We start from the raw sequence: 18,439 nt of genomic DNA on the forward strand, positions 1-18,439 counted from the left end.
ACACAGTCTGTTGGGTCATTTGCAAGGAGCACGGGAATCTCATTCTTAATGCAGGAACACAAATTGTTCAACTATATCCCCAGGTTGGTGCAATAGGAAGCTCTAGTCAAAAAATGCAATAATCTAAAAAGTACAACAAAACCTAATTTTTAAACACACGTTTTCCAGAATTTCAAATATATTCCATCATCATCATGAGGTAAAGACTAATATTAATATGAAGTTAACACCTGTTAACAGGTCTTAGTAGCATTACTTCAGATATTTGTTTAGAGGGCCACATTTGACATAACCAGTTTTTTCCAGGAAGAAGAGGGGGAAAGGCAGGAGACCCCCTCTCCCCCTCCACCCCAAAAAAACCCTACTCCAGTGAATCCTGGGAATTTCCAGCAAAATCAAAGTAAAATAAGCCTTGTGTTATATTTAAGTGTTTACACTACACCCATCTAGGGTTGCCAACATTACATTTCAAAAATAAGGGACTGTTTTTTAGCACTCCTGCCTCACCCTTCCTCCCAATATTATCATCAGTATCATCATTGCAATAAATAATCATAAACAATAAAATAATAATTAGCAGTACTCACCTATATTTGCCAGGGGTATTTCTTGCAGCTTTTTGCCATCCTCAGCAACTCCCGATGTCATTGTACAGAGATGAATAAATAAGGGACGTCCCTTCTAATGAAGGGACTTTAGTGGTGCCCCATACCTTTGCTAAGTGATAAATCTTACCCTCGAAGCAGTTTTATTCTTTTATCTAAGTGCTTTACCATCTTCAATCTATACATTTACATATAAAATTTAAATGTAAGGAGTTAACTTACCAGAGGTATAGGGAAGTGTGTTGCATATTGCAAATGGCGAAGGAGGTCATAACTGGATGGAAAAATCAGTTCTCTCAGTTTTTCTCTCTTCACTGACTTCTCACTGTTCACTGAAATTCTTCCCTCTAACAAACAGTTGACATTCTCACAAGACTCCCCAGGCATTGGAGAAAAAATCTAAGTAATGTAAAACAAATGTTTAAGATTACTGGAAACTGAAACATTCGCAATTCAACCACTGCATTGATTCTGCTCCTATTTACCTCAATGGAGGTGCTCAAGATTTAAACCATCATGAGAATAGAGAATCAGGTTCAACATTTAAAAAATATATTACACAACATTACCCCAAGTATTTGTACAGTGTGTATGTACAGACTAATAGTGCTTTGATATGCTGGAGATGGCCTAAGGGACAACTGTGGAAATCAGTGAGAGCTCCCCAATGTAGAAATGAAGCAATGCTGTAACAGGTGGGTGTATGAAGATTATGATGCAATACCCTATACTTGTAACACTACAAGGATTGGAAATGAAAGAATATTGGCCATATGACAATAATAAGATGGTTCTAATTCAGAATCATGGAGAACACGTTTGTGCAAATAGGAAGCAAGGGGCAAAGAAATGCATAGTGTGCAGAAAAATAAAAAATTAAACCTACTGGAAACTCCGAACCAAAATCTGTCTTAAAGTCACTCTTGTCTACATCATCAAAAATATTAGTGGTTCCTGAGTCAATGCCCATATGTTCCATAATACTATGTTCCTAATAATCACCAGAGAGAGAAAAAACACCAGTCAGATTATAATGAAAATTCTGTTTGATTGGTCATAAAGCCAAAAATTCCACCCATTTAAAATTAAGAAATATTTTATTGTTTAAAATCAAGAAAAAACAAACCATTCCTACTGTCAATATTCACAGTGTTCCCCAATTTATAAAAGGTTTTCTAATTCATACCCATATACTAAAGATAATCAAGGATAGACTGGTTGAAAGGGAGACAAAGACAGATAGCACATGTTGTTCACCAAGAATCAGCAATATGTACTCGGGTGACTCTGCCCATAGGGGCTCCTATAGAACTCAAAACTGCTTTCACCAGTATTGCTACCTGCCCTCCTTTGATGGATAGTACTTCCTCTGATGCATGTGTCCCTGTGGACACCACAGGGTGTAATCTGAACATATCCCATGTCCTCAACTTTCAATCAGGTGGTGAGACTGTGGGAGCTGAAAAGGAAACCGAGGAAACACAAGAAGCAGACCATGGGTACTTTACAGGTTGTGCTACAGGATGATTTCACCTCAGCAAATTAAGGACCTGATGTAACGTTCACTGAAGTTAAATGACAGCCTTTCCCCATTTACTTTGATCTGCTTTTCTGAAACTCAGAGATTCCAGCTGGGATTGTACATGTATCAGAAGCACTGCCTTGCATTATCATCTTCAGCTGAAGGGAATTCATTATACCTGCACTGCAGCTGGGGTATTTCAAAGCACCAGGATAGACAAACATTTGATCTGGGACTCCAAATGCAACAGATTTTCACCTCTTTTCCAATTATTAAAAGATCAGGTTTGAAGTTCTGCACTCCTTGTGTGGAGGTCTGCTACTGATGCTGAACCTTGAATGCAACAGAAATAAGTGAAGATGTGTATTGTTACCTCCAATTTCACATCATGGTCCTTAGAATAGTGTTCATCCACAGTTTCTCCAGTAGGTGAGCGTGGTCGAGTGGCTGCAGTAACTGACAAGTCTCCACGCGATATTAAAGTGCACATGTATGCATCATGGGAGAAAACGTCATGTCGAATAAACTCGCAAAACAGCAGCACCAGATTCACAAATTCAGTCTTCTCATATCCACTGTTTGGGTCAGCTACCAAAAAAATTAATTGTAGTTTAAAACATAAACGTGCTCTTCAATTCCATAAAAATGTCTTTAAAACCATTTTTAACCATAGCTGTTTTTTATTTTTGTCTTCTAAGTACCGCTTTTCTTCTCTACATAATAAGCCAACTCTAATCCAGTGCTGCATAACTGGCATACTTAGACTTGTTACCATTCAGGGCATCTCTCTGAAGAACTTTCTTCTGGCAGTGTATTCCAAAGCATTCTGCTCCATAGACTTCTGCCCACATTGCATTACCAGCAGGCTATTCACTACTCATTTCTTTAATGTATTTCTACCATGTTTAACAATGTACGAGCATATTACATATTGTAAAAATGGACACACTAGGATTGCTCTCTCTCTCTCTCTCTCTCTTCCTCCCCCCGCCACCTTGCCAAAGAAGTCTTCATGATTTTATTATGTTTCTATCTATTGGGGCATTTTAGGGTGATTATATGAAATTATGTCCTTAGTAAACACCTTTTGAACACAAATCCTTTGAAATATTTTAGAAAACTAATTGGAAGATTATTTTATTACAGATAAATGTTAACTTTATTTTTTCAGCTAAACATACTCATGTGTATCTGAGGGGGGGAAAAGGAGAAGAAAGAAAGAAAGAATCATCCACTTTTGCCAATGAGTTACCATTGGCTGACAAAGAATCAGGAATGAATAATCATTTTTGAAGGTGACTATTTTACTTAATTTGCATTTGTCACAGCAATACTAAATTTTACTCCCTTTGTAATACATCAAGCATTTCATGTTTGTAATCATGCAGAGGTAGCAGAGTAGCTCTTTACCACAACTTCTTTAATAGGAAACAACACCTCCAGCTAGCCACAAATTCAACTCATCAACAAGTATTTGAAACCAAAATGAAGTTACACTGTAAAATCTGAAACTAGTTCAAAATACAACTATTGTTCTACAAACAGCAATAATTTGCTGTAACATTAAGCAATTTACGGATGAACGAGTGAGTTTGCTAGGTCACTCCTAACTTTTGGCAAACAAACAAAGTCCTTCTATTTTTCACCCTAATGCACCTTTTATAAACTCTGTTTGTTGTAGTTCTCAATATAGTACACTATCACACTTACGTAGTTACAGCCCAGCTATGCTTTCACTTTAAAAACAGATCTATCAGAAATGTACACCTGCAAAACTAAAGTGAAAATTTCAGTTAATTCCTGAATTGGGAAGGAAGCCAAAGCTCACTAAAAAATGTTTGCTATAAAATTAAAATAGTCTAAGTTTAAAAAAAAAATTGTTCAAAGGACAGATAAAATTGCACACAGCTTCAAAAGTAGAACCCCCAGATGCAGAGAAGTGGTAACTCAGAGGAGTGAGAGAAGTATCTTTTAAAAAAAGTACAATTATAGTATCGCCATTTTTCCTCTATTGCACAGTATTCTCATTCTTGGAGACTGAGTAGCTCACACAGTATCTCAAAAGTATTCAAGTACAATACATTCTGCAACAAGTTTAACAAGAAGGCCAGTATGCAACCCCCCAAGTACCAAGCTGAATGATTTCAACATACTTTTGTTTTATGTTTCAGATAGAAAAGAGAAGGGAAGGAGAAGATACCTCAAAACACCAACAGAAAGATCTAAGAAAACTGAACTTCACAAAATGAATAATTCAAAATTTAGCTCTCTCAAATCCCCAACATGAAAAAAAAAAATCTCTAAAGAACAAGCGAGTTAGGTACCCCTACTTTGAGAACAGGTTTGTGTGACCCAAGGACTTCTTGATGCCAATTAACAGAGGGCACAGGGATATATAAGGGTACTGGGATCACCAAAATAATGTAAGAGGCCTAGTGAAAGCATGTCACACTAGTCATCATAATTAATGTGAAACGTATGTATTGTGACAAAGCTCTGTCCTTGCCTCCATGGGTCCTGCATTTCCTGGCGGATTTCACTAGCCTCAGAGGCTCACTGTGACCCTCCACGTAACCCTCCTCTCTCTAGAGACAAGGGTCACAGTCTACTGAGCCATTTTCATCATAAGCCAGCGAGGGAGGTGAGGAGAAGTTATCCTTCCTTGCACAGTCTCTGTTGTCTCCCAGTCTCAGTGATTAATCAGGGGACAAAGGTGCGGGGGGAGCCCGGGCCCACCCTCTACTCCAGGCTCCAGCCCAGGGACCCTAATAGTATCAGCTATGGTAATGACCTTTTAGAAACATAACATGTACAATTCCCTGGGCTACTTCCCCCACAGCAGCCCTCACTTCCTCAAGCTCCACTTCACCCTTATCTCAGGGCCTCCTTCCTTGTGCCTGATATGGTGTGTACTACTCAGCCTCTCCACCAGCACAACCTCCTCCCACAGCTCCTGACATGCCCACCCACTTGACTAACTGGGAGGCTTTTAACTAGTTTCAGCCAGCCCCTGATTGGCTTCAGGTGTCCCAATCAACCTAGCCTTCTCCCTGCCTTCTGGAAAGTTCTTAATTGGCCCCAGGTGTCTTAATTGACCTGGAGCAGCTGCCATTTCACTTATCCTGGTACTAGGGATTTGTTTAGCCTGGAGCTAATATATCTATCTCCCACTACTTTTCCATAGCCATCTGGCCTTGCCCAGTCACAGTATGGAAAATACATGAGGACTTATGTATAGATGCTGAATATTATATTCTCTAGGCCTTGTCGTTAAGAGCAGATCAATCAAAAATAGCATTCCTTGAGACAAACCTCCAGACAGAAGATGAGACACACTTAACTCCCTCCCGGACCATTGATGTATTGTGTATCTTACAAAAGAAGTTTATTAGCATACTGAGTCAAATGCTCATGAAGAGTTTACAGAGATTTTAGAAGGAAATCAACAGGAAGAGGTGAATAGTGTGGGGAAAGGGACCCTGTTTTCAGGTGAAGATCAAAGTTCTGGCCTGTTATATCTAGGGCGCAAATGAATCCCCGGGTATCCTTCAATCTGCAAAGACAAATGATATTTGGCTTGAACTTATGAAAGAAGGATCTCAGCCATCCTGGTTGAAAACACTATGGGGAAGACTTGTGGTAAGCTACCATGTAGGAAAGAAGAATTTACTCACCTTATGCAGTAATTGCAGTTCAAGATGTGACCTGCTGTGGGCACTCCATTTCAGATGCGCATGTACCTGGCCTGCACATGAGTCCTGAGCCTCCTCACGCCAGACACCAAGGCTACGTAGGGATGTGGAGGTGAACCACCTTAAGTTCCTTTTCCACTCAAACATCTCCATAGAGAACAGTCTGAAGCAGAAGGGAAGGGAGGCTGGGTAGTGGAGCACCCACAGGGACACACATCTCAAAGCACTGCAGTTACTGCACAGGTGAGTAAATTCTTCTTTCATACACGACAGTTTACCACAGCATAGTGCTTTGAAAACGTACATACTGAGGCCCACGGAGTAGCCCTACGTATCTCAGACACCATTATGTTTTTAAGCAACACTATGGATAATAAATGCCTGTGGTTTTATAACAAGTGACAATACATCCAAATATCCATCTTGATAGTCTTTGAGCAGAAATCATAGATCTCTTGGATCCATCTGCAAAGGAAAGGAACAGTCTTGGTGACCTTCGAAATTGCTTGGTCCTATCCAAGAAGGAGACCAGATACTTTCTAACATCCAGGATATGAAAACATGACTCCTGAAGAGTTATATGGCTTCAGGAAAATCACTGGTAGATTAATAAACTGGTTAACATGGAACTACAAGAGATTCTTCAGTAAGAATTTAGGATGTGAGCGCAAAAAAAGCCTTATCCTTGAAGAACACCGTAAAACAGGTATCTGCCATCAAGGCACCAATCTCCCCAAATCTATGGGCCAACGTGATGGCTACTAAAAAGGCCATCTTCACAGATAAATGGAGTAAAGAACAAGTTTCCATAGGATCAAATGGATGTTTCATAAAGTAATTGTATACCAGGTTCAGGGCCGGCTCTACGTTTTTTGCTGCCCCAGGCAAAAAAAATTTTGGCCACCCCCCACACCCTTTTTTTTGGCTTTTCACGTTTGCACTTTGCAATGTTTTTGTTTTCTTTTGTTTTGACTGTTTAAAATCTTTTAAAAAATGAAACCAGAGAATTTGTAGTTAGTGAAATAAAACAATTTCCTATTACTGTATTCATTTAATTTTAAGCATTGAGAAATGTTTGAGAAACGCTTGTCTTGGTCTAATCAACTATGAATAATTTACATTCTGAGTCCAACTTTTCAGTATAAATGAATCTGACTTTTCTCAAAGCTGTATGTGTGTTTGCAAGAATAATTTTCCCCATTTTCTAAATATATTCTCCTGTTTAGCACTTTCTTTACCAAAGTCACAGAATCTGCCAAGCCTATTGTTGTTCCAGTGCCACATTTCCATGCTATGCTAAGCCAGTCCTTCTGTAGGGAGCATTTCTTGTTAGTATGGCACAGGAAAAAAGGTAAAGCACACACAAAATCTGTGGAGGTTCCTTTGCTCTGGCAGGAGAGGGGGAAAAATAACAGGCAAATCTGGTTCACAACTGAGATCAGACTGATTGATTGCAGTAATAAAGCCAAGTAAAGTTTAAAATGGATTTAAAGTTAACAGTGTGGCCTTGTAAAAGACCATTTGAGCTTTTTGACTATAGTCTCTGGCTGTTGTCCTTTTGGGGCACAACCTGAAAGTTACTTGTTATCTGTATTTATTTTTTGGAGTTCTGATCTCAGGAGCATAACTTTTTGAAGAATATATTGGTACATCTGTCAAAGAATTTACAGCTAGAGTGGAGGAGGCAGTGGCAGGGGCTGTGCACAAGGCTGCTCAGCACGGGCAATTATTGCTCCAGCTGTTTGGACAAAGACACAAAATCCTAAGATGGGAAAGGGTGGCGGATTTGGCAGCCCAGGAGCAGCAGCTGCATTGCCTGCCCGGAGCTGGGCTCGTGCGGACTGAGCTGGCGGGCTCGGAGTGACTGGGATTCCCGCCCCCCTCCCTCCCGCAGGAGGCTGGCACTGGGCAGAGGCGTCAGGCACCTGCCCGGGGGTAGGCTTGGCCTGAACACTGCAGCCCCAGCGCCACTGGAGAGGAGAACCCTCGGATCTGCTTCTCAGCTGGGCTCCCTGCTCCGGCAGCCAGGGGCTGCTCCCAGGAGGGGACCCGCCTTTCCCTGCACTTGCCCGGATGGAGCTGGCACTGCTGCCCAGGTCTAGCCGCCATCTGCTCCCCCAGTGCACAAGCCTGTGCCTGGGCGCAGCTGCCTGACAGGAGCAGCCCATGGGCATGGGCTTGCGCCCAGGCAACGCTGGTGCAGCTGCCCACTGTTAGCCTATGGGTCAAGCAGCTGCCCGTGACTAACCAGCCTCCTGCGCTGCCCATGTGCTCCAGCCTGCGCCTGGGTAGCACCACCACCGCTGATTGCTGGGACTAGCCGCCTCCTCCCCCGGTGGATGCTGCCGGCGAGCAGGCGGAGCCCGCAGCTGGGGCGGAGGGCTGCCCCGTCCGCCGGAGCGCCTGCCAGTGCCCTCTGTGCTCACCAGCATGCTTTACTTCCAGATGGTGATCATGGCAGGGACCATGAGGCTGGCTTATTACTTCGAGTACATGGACACCCTCACGGTCAACATGCAGGGGTTCTTTTTCAATGAGGGCTCCTACCCAGGGCTGGCTCTAGGTTGCCGCCCCTGGAAACGTGCCGCCCCAAGCACGTGCTTGCTTTGCTGGTGCCTAGAGCCAGTCCTGACCAGGTTCATGTCCCAGGTCAGGGTGAGATCTTTTGTCTGGGGGGTAGAGCATCCCCAAACCCTTAATAAACCTACATGATATAGCATGAGCAAATATGGAAACTCCCTCTATAGCCAGAAGAAAGGATGATATTGCAGCCAAATTGACCTTAATTGAGTTCACTGATAATCCCGAATTCTTCAGATCCACCAAATAATCCAGGATGACAAAGAGGTACAGCTTCAGGCAGGAAGCAGCAATGACAGCATCAATGAGAGAATCTCTTCCATTTCTGCAGGTAAGTAGCACAGATTGACTTCTTCCTACTACTCAATAACACCTGTTGCACTTCCTCAGTGCAGGAGGATTCTTCCCACAAACCATCCAGGAATCACACCTAGAGGCAGAGAACACCTAGATCAGAGTGAAGCAACCCACATCCTGTGAGAGGAGATAAGGAGTGGTGAGGAGCTTGAGCAGTGGTTGGATGCATAGATAAAGCATATAAGGATACTAAGCTTGTCTCAGACAGGTTGGTATTATTAGGATAAATCCTGTGTCAGTGGAGTTGGAGGAAATGCATACTACAGATCATTCTTCTGTCCCCCAAAGAATTGCATCCCAGATCCCATCTTTAGCAGAAAAGAGGACACTTCTTGTCCCTGAAGGTGGTGAAGAGATCCACCTCCAGCAGACCCCATCTTTGGAATACATTGTAGAGCACTTGCCAGTCTAGCTCACATTCACAATCCTGTGAGAAGTGTCTGCTGATGACAATGGTTGCAGTGTACTGAATGTCTGGGAGGTGGCATTGTATCTGATGAGCTATGCACCAGTTCCATAGCTTCACAGCTTCAGTGCACAGAGGAGCAGGGACTTGTTCCTCCTTGCTTCTTGATGTAAAAAGTGCAGAACATGTTGTCCGTCATGACCCTTATTGATTTGTCCATGATCAGAGGTAGGAAATTAAAGCAGGCATTCCTGAGAGCCTTGGGCACCAATAGATTGACGTGGAGATTGGTCTCCTGAGTTATCCATCTGAGTTGTAAGAGCATTGAGATGAGTTCCCCATCTTAAGTGTGATGCATCTGTTGTTAAAGTTAGGGATGGAGTTGAGCAGCAGAATCGAACTCCTGCGCAGACACTGAGTTGATCTTTCCACCAATCCAGGGAGTTCCCCACTTAAAGAGGAACCATCACCTATCTAGCCAAGATGTGTCTGACTGGAAAATAGATTGTTCTGAGCCAACCTTGAAAGCTATGGAGAGGTAGCTTTGTGCGATCAGTCTCAAAAGTACGAGCTGCCATGTGTTCCAAGAGCTGAAGACAGTTCTTTACAGTGGTCTGATGATTCACATGAATTGTCCATACCAAACCTAACAAGACTACAAACCTGTCTGAGGGAAGGTAGGCTCTGGCTGTCAACGAGTCCAAAGAAGCCCCTATAAACTATGTTCTTTACAGGGGTTAATGTGGATTTTCTCCCATTTAGCTGGGACACAACTCTTGGAATGGAGCAAGAGCAGTTTGGATTGGAGAGAGCACGGCTTCATAAGAATGGTCCTTGAGTAGCCTGTTCTGAAGATATGGGAAGACGAAGATTGCCTCCTGTCAGAGATAAGAAGCCACTACCACCAGAACCTTGGAAAACACCCTTGGGGCAAAGAACAGACCAAAGGGAAGCACTTTGTATTGAAAATAATCCTGGCCTATGGTGAATTATAGATATTTCCTGTGCAAAGAGTGTACCACTATATGGAAATACAGATCTTGTCGGTCAAGGGCCAAAAACTAATCCCCCTTCTCCGTGAATCATGAGCCATGAAAGGTGGTGGAAACATAACCATTTCATCTGGTGACGAGGATGAAATGGGTGTTTGAGGGGTAACCTCCTTATCCACACTGGCATCAACCCTGTTCCTCACGTCTCTTTCCTGTGGGGTGAACTGGTTGGGGAGGAGAGGACTGCACAACTCTAGTCTCCCTTTGAGATAGTACTTGTGGTCTGGAGAATTTCTGTTGGTAAGCAGCTCAGGGACCTCAGTACTGCCATCAGGGAAGGGTGGGGCATATGGGAGTGGAGGTGACATACAGGGCTGGTTCCCTCAACCTTGATGACAGTCATGATCTTCCCTGCAACTCGAAGAATGGATTCCTGACCGGGTGGGGGGGGGGCCACAACCCTGAACTGATATAATGGAGGCTGACTGGAAGTCTCCTTCATTCTCCCCAAAAGCATCCAATGTAGGAGCCCTAGAGTACAGTAGAAGTCTGGAGATTGAGGTGTTAGTACAGAAAGATGCTCACTACACATGAGAATTGGGGATTCCAGCTCATCCATCATGGACAGGTCCCTCAAATATCTAAACTCTTGCAGTACGGAGCCGGTACCGATGCAGCAGCCAAGGACATAGTAGCCAAAGCTGATGGTACTGCTGATGGCAGGCGTAGTGATGTAGACACCAATGGAGAATGGCATAGTTGCTTGCTCGTTAGCAAGGGTGCCAAATGAATAAGTGCCAAAAGCACGACCGAGCTTGACAATAGCAGGCCAGGATGCTTATGCTTGCCCTCCTCCCTGGTAGAGGGGACTGAAGCCCTGTTGGAGCCATATGTCTCCCACAAGCTCCAGGACTTTCCAGATCTTCTGGTACTGGAGGAGGAGTCCTTTGACTCAGTGGTACCAAGCTAAGTGGTCGAAGCTTCAGAGATTGTAGATCTTACAGGCAACCTAGGCTTTTTTGGAGCAGGCTCCTTCAGAAGGGAATCTGTACCCCACTTTTTGGGAGCCCTCTCAGAAGCCTCTTATGACTTCCCCTTCTTAGGAGCCCTGCATCAAGAGATAAGGGGAACTGGATCTGTCTAGAGACAGATGTATGGGTTGTGGGCTCCTGACCTGACTCAGAGGCTGGTTGAAATGAGCACTCCATCACTAACAGTCTGAGCTTAATCTCCTTGTTCTTTCTTGCCCTGGAATTGAAAGCTAGACAGCAATTGCACTTCTGGGTGACATGGGGCTCCCACAAACAATGGACACACTTAGAGTGGCCGTTGCTCACAGGTATAGCCTCTCAGCAGGAGAAGCAGTGTTTGAAGCCTGGCAAGCCAGGCATGCCCTGCCAGAAAGACAAGGCTCCCCAACAAGAAAGATGGGGGGCGGGAAATCCTCTCACTATTAACTAACTAATTTTAACAAACTACTATAAAAAGAATACGAAATAGCCGAGGCACACTCAAGGCAGGCAAACTAGAGCTCTGTCTCAGGCCAAGGAGGTAGAGAAGGAACTGGGGGCAGTTTGCCCACACATCCACATATGGTCTCTGTGTCCAACAGGAGAAGCCCAGAAGAGCAGCCCCTAGTGACAGGAATCCAACATAACATCTAAAACAGCAAAAACAGTCCGCAGTCCCTGAGACTGTAAACACCGAGAAGTGTTTGCTCTGGGTAGTCCTCACCAAAATGAGACCATTAGCACCTAAATGCAGATTTTATAACAAACTTATAACAATTTCCTGTTGCTAAGGAAGTACATTGTTGAAGGACTGTACTATGTATGTTTCTACAAAACATTTATAATCTCCTTCATGCAAAAAGCGTCAGCAGTCCATGTACTTGTCAGGCTTCTGAGTCAGCAGAAACTGTTATGAAACATCATAAAGGAGTTTCATTAGACTAAGAAATTTTTGATGGCTACTTAGCATGCCCAATAAAAAAAAATCCCACTTGCTTATAATCTGACCAATTTTCTTTTCAAGTTAAGCACTGAGAACTAATTATATACCAAAGTCAGCCATTTTGAATTCCTCATGAAATCAATACTTTATATTATGAATTATGCATGAAAAGTGTATCTTTCCCATCCTAATACTGCAATTCAAACATGGATAAAAGGAGTTTGCTCAAGTTTTCCAAAAATTCACCTTTGGGCACAGAAATCACGGGAAGATTTCAGCACAAAAACGAAACATTTTGGAAAATTATGATAATGTGAAAATGGGTGGAGGGGATCATAATGGAAACTGCAAATTAGCAGCACATGGTCTGACAAAGCAGAATAAATTCAGCAGCTGGACACAAGACCAATTGCTCTGGTCCTATTTTGGAACAGAGATGAATTAATACTTACATAATGAGGGAGCCTGTGTATCTAAAAACCTCAGTAGGACATTCTGAAAGACAGGAAGGCTGGATCCAGGGAGAGAAGCTGAAGAAATAGATTCTTTTTCATCCAGCACTTCTGACTCACCACATCTCTACACAGTGGGGGAAAAAAACCAATTAGCATATCATGCAACTCTAAATGTGACAGTGTTTCTCTTTCTTCTCACAATGTAATCTCCACCCAAATCCCAGAAATCCCACTGAAGCACTACTGAAATAAAGCATTTTCCCACCTCTGTCTACCTTCAGTACTTCTAAAGTGCTTATTTAAGAGTTATATAATAATTATGGAAAAGATGTACATGAGAATTGGATAGAATCACCACTTGTATAAAACGTTATAGTTAGAATGTTTTAGTAAAATTCAAACAAACTTAATTTTCTGGATTGATTACACAAACAGGCTATAATTACAGCTTTAACAAAGGAAATTAATTTTCTTCTTTTGCGTGTGTTACCCATTACTGGTGTAATGGGTTCTCCCTTCCCCTCACTGCCTGGCTGCAGGGCAGGAGGTAGCTTGAAGGAGCACAGGGCGTATGGAGAGTGAAAGTAAAAATACGTTTGTGTGTATAGTGCTATCTGTAGCCAGTTCCGGTGGAAGAAGCACTTCTATAAGAGTACTCTGGCTGCATTAAAAAGACTGTTGCATCTTAAATCAATACAGTCTTGCCTCCTATTTTTGGATACCCCTTATGCTAAATTTTGTTAGTAGGACCATCTATTGAAACAGTCTGTTCGAAATGGCTTAAAAAAAAACACAGTTTACACTGATGACCATTAAAAAGTCAATATTTACCAATGGGCTACCACACCACAGGACCTGAGGTACTCAATTATTAGATTAACAATTAACTGAAGTACCAATGGCATCTCCATTTGATCTCCAATGTGGAGAGGGTTTAATTTTATAAAGAAAAAGAGTTGTAGAGGAGCTAAAGAAATATTATGAGCCAAATGTCAACTGATGTAAATTGGCTTAGACCCATTTATCTCAATAAAGACACATCTTTTACACCAGCCAAGGACACAGCCCTGAGGCTATATGAAACAGTTTCGCTGCTCTCTAAGATTCAACGGAAAAAAACTTAGGCAGTTTTACATAATGTATGGTTCTCTTTAAGACACATTATTTTGGTTCAGAATTGCCCACTTGGTTTGTAGAATTCTCCAGATTTTGTAGGCCATCAGAGCACAATCTTTAGTATGCATAATCGTGCACCTGTCAACCCAGTTTAACACTCTAATTTCTTCAAGGGACAATAGATGACAAGCCTCCACACACAGTACTATATATAAACTCCTAATACACAAAAGCAAACCATGACAGGAAAAATAAATAGTAATAAAGCTAACTGAAGCTAGTTTAAGGTTTATTTTTATTCAGAAGCTTCTTTATCACTCAAGTTAGGACATGATTCAAGAACCATAAATTGGTGGTATAACATCCAATTTGCCAAGTCTGATTCAACAGTTTAAAAACTCTATGTTGTATCAAGCTAATTTCTCCTCAACTGCTCATTTTAAGTGCACTGGCAACATATTATTCTAAAATGAGAAAGAATAACTTACTTCTGCCTCAATTTCTGCTTGCCTCTTCTCCAGGAGTTTTGCCACAGCCATCGCCCTGTGTTTGCCAGATCTTTTACAGCTCACAGCCCATTCACAAAGCAATGTTACCACAGCTTCATCATTAGGGGCAACCTGTTCAAAGGAGAAACAAAATAGTCATTTCACTTCCACAGGAATAGCACTGCTTATTTATTTGCTGGCTAGAACCAGCATGGAACCAGGCTGCTGGTGGTGATGTACTTTGTACTAGCACTCTGTTTTACCCACGTGAAGCAATTTTTAGAAATTACTGATGCATGTTTTACCCACGTGAAGCAATTTTTAGAAATTACTGATGCACATTTTATCTTCTAAGGGGATAAAGTGGGTGTGGGAGGGCATAGTGGCAGCAGAAGAAGGAAGCAAGGGGCACAACGGAAGCATCAACAGATATAGGGGGATATACTGGGGATAACGGGGAGGAGGAGGGACAACGGTAACTAATGAACAAGGGATAAGTGAATCTGGGGCTGGGTGTAGCAGAGCACCCCATATTTCAAATTTTATACAAATTTCATGCCTGTCATATGCTGATTCAAAGCTTGTTTTATGTAATTTGTTCCTCAGCTTTGCGCCTCACCAACGTAGACAGGTCTGGAAGAGACAGGGAGGTCTGTACTTTCCCCACCCCCTAGAGAAGAGTAACCCTGAGCGCCCCCACCCCCAGGAAGAGAAAGACGGGAGAAGTCATTCATCCCCATTCACTAAGAAGAGCACGCCAAGGATCCCTCCTTGCTCAAATCACTAAGTGTTGGAAACAGCCCTGTTTTCTTCTCTTCAGTATGTCAGGAGAAATAGAAAATAGAAGGCCCAGACTTTTCCTCCAGCTTCGCCACAGACCAGTGCTAGGTGGGAGGCCTCTTAAAGAAGGGATTGTTTGTGAACAGAGGACCACAGAACTTTAATGGGGAAGGGAGAGAGGGAAGAACCTCAACATGTTCAAACAAATATCTACACTTAGTCAAATATTGACCTTTTGGAGCACCTGATAATTAAGATACTCATATTAAAATAAACTTAAAATCAATTGGAATACACACAGCAGCCCCCTGGCTTCTCTGAAGCATTTTACTCTAAATGTTGGCAAGTACTTTTGAATAAGGACTGCACTTCTCAGAGACTCTGTAATACATGTAAGCAAGAAGATCTGAAAATATTTTCATGCTTAACTGACATGGAGTTTTTCACCCTAGCCCCCAAAAAGGGACTTCCCCCACACATGTAAGCAGCTTTGGTTTGGTTCCTGGGATGTATATTGATCAGCATTGCCCATTTTTCTTTTGTCAGCAGAGTACAACTAGCAAAAATCCTACACATAAACAGAGTTGTCAGAGAAAGCAGATTAGTGTGTGTCACATCATCTAAAGAATCATAATAGAATATGCGATGGTGCACCCCATAAGGCTTTATGGAAATATGCTTATGAATGTATATATGACATAACTGGAATATGTTTTATGCTACATATACCATGTAACATATCTATGTAAAGGTTATGATCTACTGAATATATTCATCCTATTTGTATGCACGTGTCATTGTTGTATTCAAAGTTATGAATATTGGCTGTACACTTGTTTGATTTTAAATAGACTTAGTAAGGCATTTGGTCAGCTTCTTTGGAAAGGAATTTGCAAGTTAAGTGCCCAGTCAAGAAGCACTTAATGGACATGGGTCTTGGAAGGCTCCAATCCACATAAGAAGTCTACTTGAGGATGTTAAAGGTAGCATGTGAACCATGGCTGCTACCTGTAAGTTTGAGTCATGCATGGACATGTGACTTTTCCATGAGACTCCAAAACTTCATCATTGAATTCTACACAGGGGGAGGGAGGGGTATCCACCCACAAGACAAAGTCTATTTAAATCCCTGGGAGACACCTCCATTTTGTCTTCAGCTGGCTCAAGAGATAGCCTCTCCACCCCCAAAGGATACCTGAAAGAAACTGGAACAAAAGAGAGTAACTACGGGGGGGGGGGGGGTGATTGCTGGACCCAGACTAGAAGGAGACTAGTCTGTAAAAGGAAGCTTACTGGAACACCTCTGAGGGTGAGGTTTTATCTGTATTCAGTTTTCTTACTGTATTAGACATAGACTTGCGTGTTCTATTTTATTTTGCTTGGTAATTCACTTTGTTCTGTCTGTTACTACTTGGAACCACTTAAATCCTACTTTCTGTATTTAATAAAATCACTTTTTACTTATTAATTAACCCAGAGTATGTATTAATACCTGGGGTGGGGGTGCAAACAGCAGTGCATATCTCTCTATCAGTGTTATAGAGGGCAAACAATTTTTGAGTTTATCCTGCATAAGCTTTATACAGAGTAAAAACAATTTATTTGGGGTTTGGACCCCACTGGGAGTTGGGCATCTGAGTGTTAAAGACAGGAACACTTCTTAAGCTGCTTTCAATTACGCCTACAGCTGTTAGGTGACGTGGTTCAGACCTGGGTCTGGCTCAAACCAGGCAGGGCACTGAGGTCCCAAGCTGCCAGGGCAGGAAAGCGGGGGCAGAAGTTGTCGTGGCACATCAGTTGACAGCCCCAAGGGGGTTTCTGTGATCCAGCACACCACAAAGTAGATCACTAAAATGAGAAATTGGGATTTTAGCCATGTTTTAAAGGGTTGACAGATTTATCAAATTAATATCAGAGAAAGGTATTTTAAAATATTGACAAGTTAAATATTGAGCCTGTATCCTTTGGGGATTGGATTCTGCCATCTTCTAGGAAGAAAACTCAATGTACAGAACAATCTGATTTTAATATTTTCTAGGCATTAGCTCAGCAAGAAAAGTAATCCAGGTACCAGCAACAGGTTAATGAAGATTTCACAATCTAAAAGAACTATAAGCTTGAGGTTCTCTTGTTACATAGTGAGACATCAGCCATGGAAAGACACTTTGTTGGAACCCCAAAGATGAACAAAGAAACAAAAAACATGCTGCTTTTATGAAGATCACTGTATTTCCTAAGCAAGCTAAAAATCTTACAGCATGACTTACACGTTGTAAACGAAGAGTCAGACCTTAGCTATCTACTGTATGCGCATCAAAGTTTAATATTAAAGTCAATTTTATTTTGTTTAACTTCATTTTTATTGTGGTTTTCTGGATCTTTAGTCCAGTACCAAATAAACTTTATGCTCAGTTCCATCTATTTTAACTGAAGCATGGACCAGTCGTTTTGGACAAGAGGCGTTGGATGCTTCTGAGGAAAGGAGACGGATTTCTGTCCTTAAAGAAATCAGAAAGAGAAAAATTAAAGGCCTAGAAAACCTGTCAAAGCTACTGTGGAGTCCATGTCCATCACCATACTGTTCTGTGATGAAGCTGGTAGAAGTCAGTTTGGGCAAAGGGAGAGTCCTAAAACCCAGAGTGGGCAAGGTGTGGTTACACCCATGTAATCTGTAGCCAGCTAATAAAACTGAATTGTCTCTGCTAGAGTGGAAGGATTCAGTTACCAAGTCACTGGTTATTTCCTGTTTATTCAAACCGCCACACTGACCAGATGAGGTATGTTGATTTACCTAAATATGTTAAAAATTAACCTCAACTCTCCCAATATTAAAATTTTTTAAAACATTACTGGTAAGAGCCATTTGCATTTGTCCATATAACGTTTGGTCCAGACTAGTTTTAAAAGTCTACATACTTTCTGTTTCTCGTGAGAGATTATTTCTCAGAATAAGAGCCTACTCTATTAGGAAATGTCCCCTGATTAGAGCTTGTCAACTGCTCCCACCCCCCACCCTGGATCAGACTGTGGAGGTGGTGCTGGGTTTCTCTGCTCCCATCCCTAATACTGCCAACCCCTTCTGCCTCCCCCTTCCCATTCCTTCTCCTCTTTGGAACAGCACTATAACCAACTTTTCCCTTCTGCTGTCATCTACAGTCCACTCCATTCCTCCCCTTCAGCCTGATCCTCAGGGGCTTCAGTTTCCATACTGATGGCCCATCTGAGCCCTTCGATGTATGTTTCCTCATCCTCATGTCTTCATTCAACCTGCAGCCCGGGTTCAACTCTCCCACGCACTAAAAGGACCATTCACTCAACTGCATCTTCACCAAGCACTTCTCTCTCTCTGTTGCCGAGTCACTCCTCCTCTCTGATCATCTGGTTCCTTTCAGAATTGACCGTCAAGCTCCTTCTCAATGCCCTGTCACTCAGTCTTTTCCATGACATCTGGTCAATCAGCACTGGTGACTTCTCATCTGTTCTCAGACCCTCT

The 18,439-nt window shown here is 42.3% G+C and overlaps 1 protein-coding gene across 1 annotated transcript in view; it reads right to left on the reverse strand.

The window, feature by feature from the left end:
* Positions 1-18,439, reverse strand: part of MED12L (mediator complex subunit 12L) — a 326,616-nt gene that overhangs the window by 227,542 nt on the left and 80,635 nt on the right. Inside the window, exons 11-15 of the mRNA XM_077826177.1 lie at positions 14,167-14,298; positions 12,560-12,686; positions 2,501-2,715; positions 1,492-1,596; positions 828-1,004 (exon numbers count right to left, since the gene is read on the reverse strand). Of these exons, the coding sequence (XP_077682303.1) occupies positions 828-1,004; positions 1,492-1,596; positions 2,501-2,715; positions 12,560-12,686; positions 14,167-14,298 (756 nt within the window). The remainder of the gene's footprint in view (positions 1-827; positions 1,005-1,491; positions 1,597-2,500; positions 2,716-12,559; positions 12,687-14,166; positions 14,299-18,439) is intronic.

The sequence above is a fragment of the Eretmochelys imbricata genome, chromosome 9 (genome assembly GCF_965152235.1).
Source record: "Eretmochelys imbricata isolate rEreImb1 chromosome 9, rEreImb1.hap1, whole genome shotgun sequence".
NCBI classification, from domain to species: Eukaryota; Metazoa; Chordata; order Testudines; family Cheloniidae; genus Eretmochelys; species Eretmochelys imbricata.